The sequence below is a fragment of the Astatotilapia calliptera genome, chromosome 7 (genome assembly GCF_964374335.1).
Source record: "Astatotilapia calliptera chromosome 7, fAstCal68.1, whole genome shotgun sequence".
In the NCBI taxonomy this organism is placed as follows: domain Eukaryota; kingdom Metazoa; phylum Chordata; class Actinopteri; order Cichliformes; family Cichlidae; genus Astatotilapia; species Astatotilapia calliptera.
Window position 1 is genome coordinate 53,938,440 of NC_137428.1, and position 16,024 is coordinate 53,954,463.

General features: G+C 39.6%; 1 protein-coding gene across 17 annotated transcripts in view; it reads right to left on the reverse strand.

Annotated features, from left to right (window-relative positions):
- LOC113026584 (pleckstrin homology domain-containing family A member 5) overlaps window positions 1–16,024 on the reverse strand; it is a 90,918-nt gene that overhangs the window by 30,499 nt on the left and 44,395 nt on the right. For all 17 annotated transcript variants that reach the window (XM_026175526.2, XM_026175530.2, XM_026175520.2 and 14 more), the window contains one exon: window positions 6,319–6,402. In XM_026175526.2, the coding sequence (XP_026031311.1) occupies window positions 6,319–6,402 (84 nt within the window). The remainder of the gene's footprint in view (window positions 1–6,318; window positions 6,403–16,024) is intronic.

Genomic DNA, 16,024 nt, shown 5'->3' on the forward strand with positions numbered 1-16,024 from the left:
ACAATAATACCCACATGGCTTATATGCCACTATTCATACTCTTTTCATGCTGTTTTGAATGCCTGTCTGTTTTCAATTCCTGTTGTCTGGTTTAGGATGGGGCTTGCCTCCTGACAGCACTGCCCACAGTGGAAATCACTGTATAGTGAAATACCACGGGCAACACTCGCCGCTGTGTTCACCAGAGCTCAATGTCAACAACAAAGTCAATGAACCCAAAAGTCAAGCTGAAAAGGCCATGTGACGTTCTGTTTTCAGCAATGTCGAGCTGCTCTGTTACCTACGGGAAGGAAGGTCTGTACAGCGTGCCAGTCTGTCTTAAGATCAATGTCGCGGCAACAGTTTTCCCATTTTAGTTTTCGCCAGTGTCATTATAGTTTTCAACACTAAACACTCTCAAATGAGACCGAGAACTGAACATCAGATCTTAAGGTTGAACTCTAAATATTCCGCACAGAGTAAAAGTTGAAATTAGGCGAACTGTGCAATCAACCTTTTGTCTAATAGAGCCATTATTGTAGACAAACAAAATAGATGTTGCTGCATCAATTCAACAAACTTGTATGTGTTAAAAGTGACAGATACAGGCTGCCCCTTGCATGGATTTTCTGTGTCTGTGTAAATGTGGGGGTCTGTGTGTGCAGAAAGAGCAGGGATTAGACTGTCACTGAAGCCTAGCACTCTAAGCACACTGGGGGGAAAAAAACAAAACACTGAACGAAGAGGCTGAGGCCACATTTTAAAATGACCACACAGCATTTCTAAAGAGACGAGGCGGCTCTAAAACACCTTTGTGTGCTGCTGAACTGCGCCTTTATCTTTTTAATGAACAAAAGGTTGGAACACAAGGGAAGCATAATCAGATCTGTAACAGTGTAACTAGGTCCACTGGTGTAGAGCAGAACAGAGCTGGATCGTGCACCAAAGATTTACAGATACTAAAGGTTCTAAACCGAGATCAACTAAACCCCTTTTTGCTGTGGGTCCACATTACCCACATTATTATTACCCTACTTACAGAACTAATAACATATGAAACCGTGGAGCCTTAACCGGTAACAACAAGAGCGCTCACTCTCTGGGCATTATTTACTTACTGCTCTGGGAACAGTATGTTGCATACTCTTATTCTTTGTTCTTTTTAAGAACTTTAGAGGTTTATAGGGCAGTACAGCGACCTTTTGTAATTTGCCCTTTTCAAATCCATTTTAATATGCTTAACATTAAAATATGTATTTTTTTTTAATCCATCTTTTTTATCTATTTTTTAGTTATGCAGCTAGAGTAGAGTCTGTGGTGTTCAAAACAGGTGTGTTGTCAGCAGGGAAGCTGCAAAGTGCCACTCATAACATGGCTGAAGGGTTTTTCTCCCATTTCTTCATTAACGTTTTCATTTTCGTTAATCGGCTGTAATAAATGCTAATACAGATGGATTGGCAAAAGGCTAATATTGGCCAATTATATTGGTCCACAGACTTAAAAACAAACAAACAAAAAAAACCAGTATGCTTTCAACAAAGAAGAGTCAGTGGTACAAAAGATGATTTGTCTGACAGCTCGGCTTTTATAAAGGATGTGCAGCTTGACTTTAGCTCAGGAAATGTTAGTAATGATCTCCTTGGGGTCTGTTCATAAAGTTTAGTTGAACAAAAGAAATGTTTCAGACAGTTAGATACACATCATGGGATTTTGTAGTACAAGTATATTGCAGAGTCTATTGTTAGTGCGCAACAACGACAAATATTAACAGACAAACACATTTAAGTTGTTTTACATTAAAAGAAACGGTGCAGTCATCCAGCTGTGCTTGAGAGACACATTTCCACATTTTACACCACAAAACAGAGGGAAAACAAATTTGTTGAGATTGGGTTTTGAGGACTACTGTAATCAGGTAACACTTGCTCAAATACTACTCGGTCAGGAAACGTTTATCTCATCTTATTTTGCATCATGTCATTATGTATCAAGATAGTGACAAGTAGGGCTGCCACAAACGATTATTTTGATTAGTCGACTAATCAGATCATGCATCCATTGGACGTAAAACGTACAGCTTATTGAACCAGCATGCACCTGCTCTTATATGACTATCATTAGCTTACAGCTTTAAGTGTTTAAGGTGCTAACTAAAAATAAAGATAAGATGATAGTTTATTAAATTGTAATGACATTTGCAGACTGTTTCGGTGAAGTTTAATAAACTCAGCTGTCTGCTCCTTGCTATCTAAAATATAACGGGACACCGGAGTAAATTCTCGAGCATCTCACACTTCTGATAATCAGTTGTCTGCTTGACGTTTATTCAGCTGTGTAAAAAAACTATAACTTTAAATCTCAGCCAAACAGATTTACTCAGGAACAAGTAAAATACTGAAAAAAGCCAAACAATAACAGTTTTAAGTTATCTAAGTGAATTATATATCACGTTTAACCTGAGTAGTGAAAGACGGCGGTGGGTTTGAAAATGATTTGCCGGGAGTCCAGTGTTCTCTCCAGCTCTAGTGAGCCTTGAACCCCGGCTCGCTATCGAGCTGGTGGGTAACAGACGTCTCCGAAAACGTCGGAGCGCTTTTGAAAATATGTGGTGTCTTGATAAACTGAGCAGATATTTGAGGTTTACACAGCTACATTCTCGCCTGAAAACATGTTAAACGTTTATTTTGTGACCCAGAAAGAATAATAAGAGTAATATTAAAACTAACTAGCTGCCGCCATTGTTGGAAACTGAGCTGGGCTGCGCTATGAATTCTGGGACACTGCTTCTTCTTCGGGGTTTAACAGAAGCTGGCATCCTTGTACATGCAGTGCTGCCATCTCCTGTTTCAGTCCGTTATTACACTCTTAAATCCTACTACTTATTCCTGCGTCTTTTGGGATCTTACAAAGCTTCAAACAACGCGTCGACTATTAAATTAGTTGTCAACGATTTTGATAGTCGACATAATCGTGACTAGTCGACTAATCGTGGCAGCCCTAGGGACAAGTAAGCTGAAAATTAAAATGATTAAAGTAGCAAATTTAGCTAAAGGACAACCTGTAATAAGAAAAATCAACCCAACACTACAGTAAAACAGCCCTGTTTTTAACATTGTCCCTAACACTCCAATGGACACATACATTTTAAATGAACAGCTAGTACGGTACGCAGTAAACTGCACTGTGAAACAGCTGACACGCTGAACACGTGGTGAGACTGCGTTTTGGTCAACATTTTTACATGTGAGTTGCTGTAAACAAATACCTCCTGTTAGCCTGCACATGATCATGCAGAACACTAAAAACAGGAAAACATTTACACAGTATAACAGAATGGTGAAGCTGACAATGAGAGATATGGGTACAGTCACATGGCGCATACAGCACTTTAGTGGTAACTTCGCACATCGCACCACAGCTGTATGTATGACACATGAGTGATACAGCCTCTTAATGAATATTATAGCAGTTTGAGAACACTAATGTGCAAATAATAGCTTTAATTATACCCTGCGTAGCAATGTAGCAGTGACAGTGTCATGTGTTCCTGTCACACATTTATGTAACTGAAGACTACAAACTGAACCTTGAAGTGAAACTCACAATAACTAAAGAAATAGAGAAATAAAGAAAGGGAAACTGTTCCTGGTTACTGTTCTTAGCTATGTTAACATAAAGAGCAGCTTTGTTTTGTTAATACTTTTCAGAATGTGAAATCAGTCTCTTGATAAGTGACAGCTTTCCAGAACAAAGCGGTATAATTACAGTATTATTAGAATTTCCTGTTGAAAGTGTAGCAATTGACTAGCCAGAGACTGGAAATGGTTGATTTTCAGTGTGCACAGCCTGAACTGGTGACCAGCCGGTCAGCCTCTCATGTCTGATTGCCAGCTGATCTGTTTTATTCATGTGCAGATCCTGTACACACTCACGGCCACATGCTAACATGTCGTTATCGTGGGAGCTCTTCACTGTGACTGAAGACCCAGAGTTCAGCAAAGTAAACCACAGGGAGACCGGCGGAAAAACAATTCTAACGACAAACCTAATGAGACATTTAAATCACCCTAACCCGGCTCAACGTGAACATTTTAAAGACACTAACAAAGAAAAAACAGCTAACGCTATCCAGCGCTCAGGGCCATCTCCAAGCCAACAGCCTCAATATGAGCCTCAATATGAGCCTCAGTATGAGCGGTCAATGGATCAAGCGATTATGAGGGAAATTACAAGGGACAAGTGAAAAAGAGAGAAAGTTAAAAGGTAACACGTAGGGACAGGTTGGAGTGGAGCTAAACCCGGGCCTCTGCAGTAGCCTTTTGGCACATGGATCAGTTGCTCAACCAGTGATCCAGAGAAGCACCCCATTATCTGGCAAAGTTACAAAAATAATTGAAAATGATGTAACTAACTGACATTTGTTTTGTTACATAAATCTGCAGTTTATTATTTGTACCTCTTTCTAGCAGCAGAGCTCTTTTTTGAGAGTTGTTTAAGGGAAAGAAGATCCTGTAACTTACTGCAGTTTAAGTGTTCATAATAAAGCTTCACATATCATTGCTATATCTACCCTAATGGGACACAAATAGGGACTCAAAGTAAACATGGCTGCTTGTCTTCTCCAATCCATTAACTCAAATCTAATCTAAGCTTCCTTTACCTGAATTACTCACTTTTTATTCCATCTTAAGGTGGGCTGAGGCAGGCTTTATGTTATACTAGACTGATTATAATGCCAAACTGAGGCAAAGATTTGTGTTTTGAGTGCATTTAAAGTGCAGAGCAGATTAAGCGGAGATTTTCAGCAAGGCCTCTTTATCCCTGTGGCAGCTTAAATCCGTCTTTGCCTTTTATTACTCGTCCACGGTGCAGATTTTGGCCTTGTACTATTTTTACTAAAACAGAGCCAACTGTTGGATGAAATGCTCTGTAATAAACTTCGAATTGTGAGTCATGTAGGTTTACCGCTTTTATGTGTTGCCTTCGCTAACTGGACCCGATGTGCGTTCTTTTTTCTCCTTTTTTTTTTGCAGATTCTGTAAATGATAAAACTCAAATTGCTAAATTAGATATTATCTAGCACTGACATGTTGTGCTTCTTAGCGTGAAAAGCGGCAGAAATGTGTGAGCAACACAGTGGAGAGAGGAATGTGTCAAGCGAGTGCAGTGTCACAGTTCTGGTACAACAAGCTTCTTCACAAACTTTTTTTTCCTGATTATTCAATCTATACCGAAGAAAAGTGCTGCTCAGAAGATTTTAGAGACACAAATAGGTCACTACAGCATGCTCTGGAAAAAAAAAACAACTTTCTAACCCACATATTGGAAAAAGCTGAAACTGGTACTCATAAAGAACGACTGGGGGATTTCTTCTTTACTGCCGAACCACTTGAGAGTGAAATTATACGTCTTGGAGCAGAACGTGTTTCAATCAGTATTCGGTGCTAAAATAAGTGACACCAGTTGTGATGGCTTGATTTTAGTGGAACAATCTAGTGGAGGAGATCTACAATGAATGGGGTTTAAAATCTAACTTAGAAACTGAGCAGAGCTGGAACATGCTACGCAGCATTAAGCTTTGATGGCTAGGGTAAACCATGAAAGCGCTGTGGGCTGTGATGTAAGCTGTGTATATTTAGCAATCTTACAGACTGAAGTAAATCAGAATGGGAACTAGTTAAGGAGGGCAGTGGAGCAGACAGATATTTGTCCTCACTTTCGACATGCTGCGGACTTAAACAGTCAATCAGGAAGGTTATGAAGTTAGAGGATGGTAATGAAAATACTGGACAGAGTCATAGTGTTTATCTCCTGTAAGTAAAAGCTTGAGATGACTGACATCTGATTCAGTCATGTGGGCAAAAATTTGATGACTGAAAGCAGTGTAGATGATCACATGGACGTCACACAGTTGACCCTGTACTGTATTTGAAAAGGACATGAACTTCTCTCCAGGTCAAAACAAGGGCCAAAATGTGATTAATCATGTTTTCCACTATTTGATGTATGCCTGAAATAATAATGGTTTTTACTCTGGGGCCTTAGCACCAGCACTAAAATTTAAGTCTTTGAAATATGAAAAGTTACCTACAAATGTTTTTTTTCTTAACAGAACTTTCCTTCTTACTGCTGAGAAATTTCTTTATGAAACCGCATAACTGAGGATGCATTGAATAGAGCCTTTGAATTCAAAGGGCAGAACTGCAAATAGACGATGGCACGGCAACAACTTATGCAATGTTGCCTACACATGAGGAGTTTCAACAGCATACTGTAGTGCTAAAAATGCTGCACAGTGGCATTCTGAGAGAAAGAAAAGAAAAAAAACAAGAGACTTACTGTTCGTTGATGACAAAGATGCAGTTGTCTTGCGAGGGTAAGCCTGACACAGGATGCTTGCAGGTCACCTTCCGTTCATTGTGGCTAACGAGGAGGAGGACAGGGAAGAAAAAAAAATACTGATTATTGTTTTGGTCAAAAAATAAGTCTGTCAATAATAGATCTCTCCATTTATACCTACTTTTAAAAATATCTAATAGACATGCTGCTTAACAGCTTAGACACAGAAGAATTTCAGAAAAATTAAAATTTTTGCTTTTATTTGAAACTTTTACTAGCAAAATATAAGAGAATCAAACAATTGATATTGTGTATGGTAACGAAAATTGCACACACAGTGCGGAAGTAGTAGTAAGCCACACCAATTAAGAAACTGACCACACTTGAAATGACAGAGTTTAAGCCAGAAAATTTGTAGGTGTTGGGACTGATAACACATTGCCATGGAAACAAAACTACTGTATTAAAGGAAAAATGTAAAAGTCGATAACAATTCTGTATAAAACTAAGCACATATCAAACTTTAGAGCCTCATGTGTAATTTCTTGTCAACTTATACCTCCTTAAATTATCTACTGTCTTTAATTGTTGAGTTCAATCTTTAAAACTATAGTCTTATTACACCCCTCCCTCAAAAAGAAAAAAAAAAAAAGCCATTCCTATTACTGCTAGTAATTCTCAGCACACTAATAATAGACCTTCTCTCAAGCCCCCCATCATGACACATCAGTCCCATCTTGACACAAAATCACTGACAATGTGCTGACCAACAGCCAACCCAATCAATTGAGTTGTAAATGGCAGTAGTCCACTGGTTGCTAGCAGGAGAGCTAACATTGCATGGAAAGCTTGCAAGCTAACAGCAAAGCGGCAGCAGCTTGGAGGCATTTCAATCGAACTAATTTCGAGGATTAAAGACTTCTTCTTTAACGAGAAGAATGTAGACCTGGCATTTGTGAGCACTGCTTCTGAGCCTGCTCAGTAGACCGTTAACTTCATACATATTATAATCAACTAGAAGAGATAGTGGAAACTGACCTAACTTGACACACATTGTGTCAGTTCACCAGAATAGGTACTCTAGGTACTATGGCTGCTCAATAGGGGCAAAAATTCTTATGGCTTGTCTACTTGGGATGGACTTGGGAGAGAAGAGGCGTTTAAATAAAAAGTATGGCAGTAGTTCTCTTAAACAAAAACAAACAAAAAATGTATATATTTAAGTTTAAACATGTCAGTTTTTCCTCTTATAATTTATAAAATAGAGGATATTTGGTACATCCAAAATCATTTGAAAGCCCATGTGAAGAAATCATGAAAATGATCATTAAAAAAGGGTTCCAGCAGGCTGTTGTGCTAACATACACTCAAAATCTAATAACAGAGGAACAAATGATGCCACTATCCTGTTGGCCAATTAGAGCGGCCTGCAGTCAGTTCCACCCTGACATAATTAGAACACCAGGACAGCGACCTCACAGTCCTTGAAGAACAGCAGCGTACTGGTAAAGGAGCCAGCGGTCAGTGTGAATGGCCTCGGGGTGAGGAAGCTCGCTGATGGGCTTTAGTGTCACTCATGTTAATCATTTGTTGCTTTAACAGTGTCGGTGGAATACTGCCAAGACTGTAAATTTAACATCAACATACAATTTAGCTTCCTACCACATAACCTGCAATTTAGAAATAGAAACTGATAGTTATTTAGTGACTGATACAGAGATGGGGTGCAACTGAGTATTTTATACATATCTTAATCAACATAATAACAAAAATGGAGACTTAACAAAACATATGGCTTGCAATGTCAACAAAGGCATCAAAGCTACTCCTGCCTTTATGTTCTTGATAGTTATTCTATACTTTAACTCAGTCAGGCTGTACTATAAACACAAGAGACTCAAGCTACAGCCCAAAAATAACACAGCGTTTAAACACTGAAGAAACGACCAAATACCAAGTATAAAATATGGGGTTTAGTTTCATTTTAGCCTGAAGAGCAACAGTATCCACAGCCCTGGTCTATAATTACTGGAGGCTCTGTTGGCAGCAGAGCACTCTGTGCGGTCTTTGGGCAAGCCAGCGGCACCATATTTCTTTGGCATCCCTCACACATGCCTATGCTGGTCTGCATAGGTTGGCTACAAGAGACTACAAATACCAGAGAGAGAAAAAGTATAGATACACAAAATAGTGGAACACAAAAAAGAACATTCCTTTGCACAACAGTCCCAATAATGATTTCTACTACAGAATCAGCTCCATCACATTTTTTCACATTTCTAAGTTTGGATACTGACTATGACCGCTGTCAGTTCAGATGCCCTGTCATCTCCAAAAAACTCTATCAATGGCAGAGAGAAAACTCTCCACGCTTGTTCTACCAAACTCCAATAACCCGAAAACATCCCGTCCTGGTCGTACTGTCAGTCTAGGCCAGTACATTTCTGGAGAGCAATCATCCAGGACAGCATGGGTCAAGCCAGACTCACCACATAAAGAGCAGACAATGGGCATAGCTAGGCACAGCACTCAATTGTAAAATGGTGGTAGAATTAGGCCAGAGGTTCTGCTCCCAGCTAAAAAACCAAATTCAGCTACATTCACCTGCAGTTGGCCTTCGTTCATCAAGGATCAGAGCTGTATCATTGTCAACTCTAATCTGGGAGATGAGAGCATTAAGGAAGGGTCACCGTCAATTTGCCAAAAACTTCTTCAGAGCTCCTGACGAAGTGACTTCCTTACAGTGGCCCATCATACAACTGCGATTTCTGCATGTGCTATGCTGCATTAGGCAAACAACAGTACACAACAAAAACAGTAATGCATTTTCACTAAAGCAGTCTTTCTTTATTCACCTTAAACTATGTAAAATTCCCATCAAAGTTAAGCCATTCAAATGCTGGCAGGCCACCATTCAAGGAAAAGGGTTATTAATAACAATAATATACAATTGCAACATTTTAAAGCCCTGATCACCACGTAGTGTTTTCTTATTGCTAAGTTGCTCTACTTGTGGTGCAGGTACAGCTGAGAATTTCTCCAAAGGTGCTGCTTGTGCTGGCTTGTACAGCAAATGCACAGTAAGCTACACAAAATGCATACATGTGGTCAATCTGTAGTGGGGCTCTAGGGCAACGACAACATCCATTACCTCCCACATCTGAGGATGTTTGCAATAAACACAAACACACATACATAGCAGCGGGAAACTCTTTAAATGCTGCAGGAAGACACTAAAACTTGCTGTTTCAGTGCAATTAAATACATTTTATATAAGAACAATTCACAAGAATAACAATGTCAAAGCCATTCATACTGTAAGGTAAAGATCTTAGAGCATTATTTTACCTTGTTAGTATGCATTAACCTACACTTTTTGGGTGAATGCATCATAAAGAACTTTGTATGTGTCAAGATACACTTCTTTGAGTGCAATAATTATGCAGTAAAACAAAAACGCACCGAATGAAAACACAAAAAGACTGTTTAGTGTTAAAAGATTGCTCAGACTGCCAATCCCACTTCCAAACCATCACCCTATTTACAACTTTTCAGCTTCTTTCAGCTCATTGTTTTGGTTTGGCAGTCTGGGTGGTAAAATCCCAGAGGTTCTGAAAGATGGTACAGTAAAGTAGGGGCTTGCTCGACACACAGCTCAAAGAAGTCAATTATACATTAGTTGCGCAATGAAACTGGCAAAAAAAAAAAAAAAATGGACAAACAAAAAGGAGTCAAACATCTGCTGTAGCAGCCAAAAGACACCAGACAGTTCCCAGTAGTCTGGAGACCAAACGAAGGATGTGAGGCAACTCAGAGAGGACCCCTACACAGTCTTTGCTAAAATAATCAAGCTCCAGTGACTCCCGTCACAATCTCTTTCTGTCTATAGTAAGAAATGTTAAACGGGTACATGAGGAAATATAATAAAATTAGAAACTTAACACTGAAACCTGGATTAAAAACAAAATTATCAAAAATTATTTATGGGAAATGCACTTAATCCAAAAAGACAGATGAACTTAATTTAATTAGGGCAGTGTATTTACATGTCTGTAATTAATTCACCTGAATCTGAAAAAGAAATATATTACCTCTATTAAAAGAAATATTAAACTATTGAAGTATTCTTGAGAGTTTACAAGCTACAAGGCTGTTAGAGCGGCACAAGTGCTGACCCTTAAACACATACCACACCCTTCTGACATCCACCAGGTTACCACTGAAATGTCAAGGGCAGGGGTGTCCAACTCCAGGCCTCAAAGGCTGGTGTCCTGCAGGTTTTAGATCTCACCCTGGGTCAACACACCTGAATTAAATGTTTAGTTCATTACCAGGCCTCTGGAGAACTTCAAGACATGTTGAGGAGGTAATTTAGCCATTTAAATCAGCTGTAGACAACCTGCAGGACACTGGCCCTCGAGGCCTGGAGTTGGACACCCCGGTAAGGTGTTAAGGCTGTCGTCCAATAACAAACAAACAAAAAACCTAAGAGATGGTGCCTTTCAAATGAAGCCCCATACATTCATGTTGATATTAGATTTTTGTGGTTTAAAGCTTTTCTGTTTTTTCCCTTATGGGTGAAAATTTTGAAAAAACAAGTGGTGGATGTTGATTAACCCTAACCCCAACCCTAGGTGTTCCACCAGTGACCTGGTGGATCTTAATATTCTGAAACATACTGATATAAATTAAAGTTTCAAAGATAGCTGAAGTACCACGCTCAAAATGAACCTGACTAGGGCTCTTTCATTTAAGGATACAAACTATGTACCCTTACATGAAAGGGTTGCTCTCACAGAGGTTTATAGAGATGGGCAAGCTGACACAAGTCAGAGGTCAGTGTCTGTATAGCACACCTTTTTGGACAGAAGTAATTTGAGAAGATCCTAAACATTCCCATCACAACCATCTGTGCCTGTATGCAGGCCAAAAAAGGTATGATGATACAATATACTTTTTCTGACCTTTTTAAAAAAGGAAGGTCCTTTTTTAAAGCAACCTACAAAGGAGCTAGCCTTTCCATCTATTCAAGCTATACAAGAGAAACATTCACAACATGATTGACAGCCTTGACAATAGTGAGAAGAATTTCCTCAAAATCAATTTTGCTGTATCCATATGGCACTGGGAGCTAAATTCAACCATGACAGGAACACGCTACAGAACAATTACTGGCAAGAAATGTGGCTCGATTTCCTTGTTGTAAACAACATGAGGGCCTTCCAAAAAATATCACTAAACCTTAGTCCTTAATGACTGTTGATGGCAGTTATTGTTTTAACAAAAAAATTTTTTTAAAAATCTACTTTTACTGTGACCTCCTAACTGTGAGTAAATATGTTTTCCACCTCACCCAGCTAATTTTAGTTTGCAACAACATTTAAAATAGTCACGCATGTTCTGCAGGATGTGGTCTGTGGTCAATACGGTCCAGATTAAATTAGCTTAAAATCACAGTGTTTTACTGTAAGACGGGCATGTGGTAGTAGAGCAGAGACGCATTGTTTCCTCTACATTTTAGTGTAAGATCTCTCCCTTTGTTTGTTCATGGGGCGGGTATGGGTGAAGTGCACCCACAGGATCTTCTGCAGATGTACAAAAGGTGCGGGACTAGGAGTGGGAGTAATGACCGACCACCCTGCAGTGAGGAGGGTTGGGGAGTTTTCTGTCTCCTGAACTGTCCTGTCCAAAATAATTAGCAGTGAGCTGCAGTAATGAAGAGCTTAAGGTCTGGGAGGGGGGGGGTCACTCCAGCACTCCACAGGCTAAGCTTTTTATTGCTCCGGGTGGGACTTTGATCCCATGCTCTCGTTCCACTGCAGTTTAACCACAAATAACTAAGAGGCTGCAAGAAAGATCCATACCATTATAGAGAGAGGGATAGGGCTCCATGAGTTTTGACAACATATAATTGGATTTTAACACCAGAACTTAGGAACCCTGTTGAAATCTCATAAAATATCTTTGATGTTTATTCAACAATCTTGAGCTTAAAAAAAAGACTTAATACAGTGATCCTAAGTTTGGTTAATGTAAAAATAAAAAACTTAATAATTAAGATTATTAAATCCTTGGTTTCTACCAATAAAAATATTAAGAAAAAACCCACTATAAACAGCGGTGGCTGTCATATATTTTGCTGTCAGTAAAAAAGGAGGGAAAAAGCCACTGAAGGGGATTTCCTCATTCTGTGTTCTGTTGAAAAACTGGAAGAAATTCCCCCCAAGTCATGGTGCAGAGTTTAAAAAACCACTGTGGCAAATTTAGATTTTGAAAAAGGGCTTTTCAAACAAACTCTGCAACACAAAGGTAACCTTGCAAGGGTAAAAGATGAAGCACTGTCCCAGGACGACTTGAACTGATGATTAAGTGACTTTACGACACAAAATCACATCAATTAAACAACTTGAAATGGTAAAATGTTCCACTTCTCCAGACAGAAAATTCAAATTCTGCATTTTCTGTAACTGCTTTCTAATTCTGGGAAAGCTCAAGCAAGGAAACCCATGCCACTTTCTCTCTCCTCACAACTTCTATAAATACACACTGCCTGACCACAGCAAATGCATCCTATTTTTAATTGAATGCCTTTATAACTGCCTCAAGGTCTCTAGACTGGGCATTCAAGTGTGCAGGCAGGTCAGAGGAGTCAAGCTATCTAGCCTGCATTTTTAAAGACATGAACCAATTATAATGATGCTTTAATCACAGGATAAGTGAGAGCATTTGGTTCTTGATTTTTTGTTTATAAGAAAAAAAATATCACACACAGCCTAGTAAGATGATCCTACAAGTGCTAGAGTAATAACATATCATACTACTCAAAGTACAGGGAGTGCAGAATTATTAGGCAAATGAGTATTTTGTCCACATCATCCTCTTCATGCATGTTGTCTTACTCCAAGCTGTATAGGCTCGAAAGCCTACTACCAATTAAGCATATTAGGTGATGTGCATCTCTGTAATGAGAAGGGGTGTGGTCTAATGACATCCACACCCTATATCAGGTGTGCATGATTATTAGGCAACGTCCTTTCCTTTGGCAAAATGGGTCAAAAGAAGGACTTGACAGGCTCAGAAAAGTCAAAAATAGTGAGATATCTTGCAGAGGGATGCAGCAGTCTCAAAATTGCAAAGCTTCTGAAGCGTGATCATCGAACAATCAAGCATTTCATTCAAAATAGTCAACAGGGTCGCAAGAAGCGTGTGGAAAAACCAAGGCGCAAAATAACTGCCCATGAACTGAGAAAAGTCAAGCGTGCAGCTGCCAAGATGCCACTTGCCACCAGTTTGGCCATATTTCAGAGCTGCAACATCACTGGAGTGCCCAAAAGCACAAGGTGTGCAATACTCAGAGACATGGCCAAGGTAAGAAAGGCTGAAAGACGACCACCACTGAACAAGACACACAAGCTGAAACGTCAAGACTGGGCCAAGAAATATCTCAAGACTGGTTTTTCTAAGGTTTTATGGACTGATGAAATGAGAGTGAGTCTTGATGGGCCAGATGGATGGGCCCGTGGCTGGATTGGTAAAGGGCAGAGAGCTCCAGTCCGACTCAGACGCCAGCAAGGTGGAGGTGGAGTACTGGTTTGGGCTGGTATCATCAAAGATGAGCTTGTGGGGCCTTTTCGGGTTGAGGATGGAGTCAAGCTCAACTCCCAGTCCTACTGCCAGTTTCTGGAAGACACCTTCTTCAAGCAGTGGTACAGGAAGAAGTCTGCATCCTTCAAGAAAAACATGATTTTCATGGAGGACAATGCTCCATCACACGCGTCCAAGTACTCCACAGTGTGGCTGGCAAGAAAGGGTATAAAAGAAGAAAAACTAATGACATGGCCACCTTGTTCACCTGATCTGAACCCCATTGAGAACCTGTGGTCCATCATCAAATGTGAGATTTACAAGGAGGGAAAACAGTACACCTCTCTGAACAGTGTCTGGGAGGCTGTGGTTGCTACTGCACGCAATGTTGATGGTGAACAGATCAAAACACTGACAGAATCCATGGATGGCAGGCTTTTGAGTGTCCTTGCAAAGAAAGGTGGCTATATTGGTCGCTGATTTGTTTTTGTTTTGTTTTTGAATGTCAGAAATGTATATTTGTGAATGTGGAGATGTTATATTGGTTTCACTGGTAAAAATAAATGATTGAAATGGGTATATATTTGTTTTTTGTTAAGTTGCCTAATAATTATGCACAGTAATAGTCACCTGCACACACAGATATCCCCCTAAAATAGCTAAACCTAAAAACAAACTAAGAACTACTTCCAAAAACATTCAGCTTTGATATTAATGAGATTTTTGGGTTCATTGAGAACATGGTTGTTGTTCAATAATAAAATTATTCCTCAAAAATACAACTTGCCTAATAATTCTGCACTCCCTGTAGATCAGATGGTAGACAATCATCAAGAGTTACCATCATAAATAAATTATATATCTGCAGCACATTTAACTGCGTTTATATGTTGTTATCTGGCAACCTTCACCCCTAGTAAAGCCCCACCGATATACATATGGGCACAGCCTGATATTAGCTGTTTGTCAGTAGGGCTGGGCCATATTATACCGTTCACGGTAATACCGGTATAATGTTAGGCAACGATAGGAAAATGAAATATCGCGATAGAATGGGAGTAAAACGCGCATGCGCAGTGCCTTTGTTTTCATACGCACATGGCCGATTGTTGAGTGAAACAAATGAACCAGAATTGGTTTGTAAAAATGGTGCAACTTCCGTGATGTGGAACTGGTTTGGTGTTTGTCCGTCAGATACACGACAAAGCACATTTTTTTGCAGAACATGCAAGCGGCCGTTGTTATTGTCATATTTGTCGGACTAAGATGCTCTTAAATCTGGGAGTAATCTGGGTCCTAAACTCCGTAATCTTCAGGTCAAACAACACTGCAGCATCACTTAGAGTTAAAAACTGTCTAAATTCTTTCATCTTTAATAAAACGATCAGCATTGCTGCTTTACCAGGTGTAACTATGAAGTTTAACTTCCAGGCATCCATGAAAACTAAAGTTATTACATTTAACGGAGTTAGACGTTAGCAGGAAGCTAGCGGAAGTTAGCTCGCTAGTTTCGCTAGTTACCTAAGCATGATATAGCATGTTCTGACTGAGAGATTTCTGAAAAAATCAAACGTACAGCTCTGCTATCACTTCCAACATAAATGAAGACAGGAAACTAAACAGCAGTGACGTTTGTAGGGTTACTGAAGTTGGGCTAGCTGGTATATAATGATGTGCTACGTGATCGCTAGCGACACAGCTATGTTAGCATAACATAAACAGTGAAGCTGGAGGACGAACACTAACACTTTTCCACTTATAAAAGTTAACGTGAAGGTTCTTCATGGTTAGAGACAAATGCAATCGCATGGCAGGATGTTGTAAACGGACCAAACTTCAGTCAGGAGAACAACTGAGATAATCCATCCACAATATGAGGTTAGTCATTAATAGACTGCAACAACATGGGAATAGAGCAGCTGCCAGAGAATTCAACATTAATGAATCAATGGTACAGAAGTGGAGGAAGCAAGAAGAATGAGTTTAATAAAGTTTGATTTATCTGACTGCTTTGTTTCGCTTAATGTGCCTTATAATCCCGTGCACCTTATGGTCCGAAAAATACATACTGCACACTGCAGTTTAATGTTGCAAAGCACCTCTTTTTAACTTCAGTGGATAT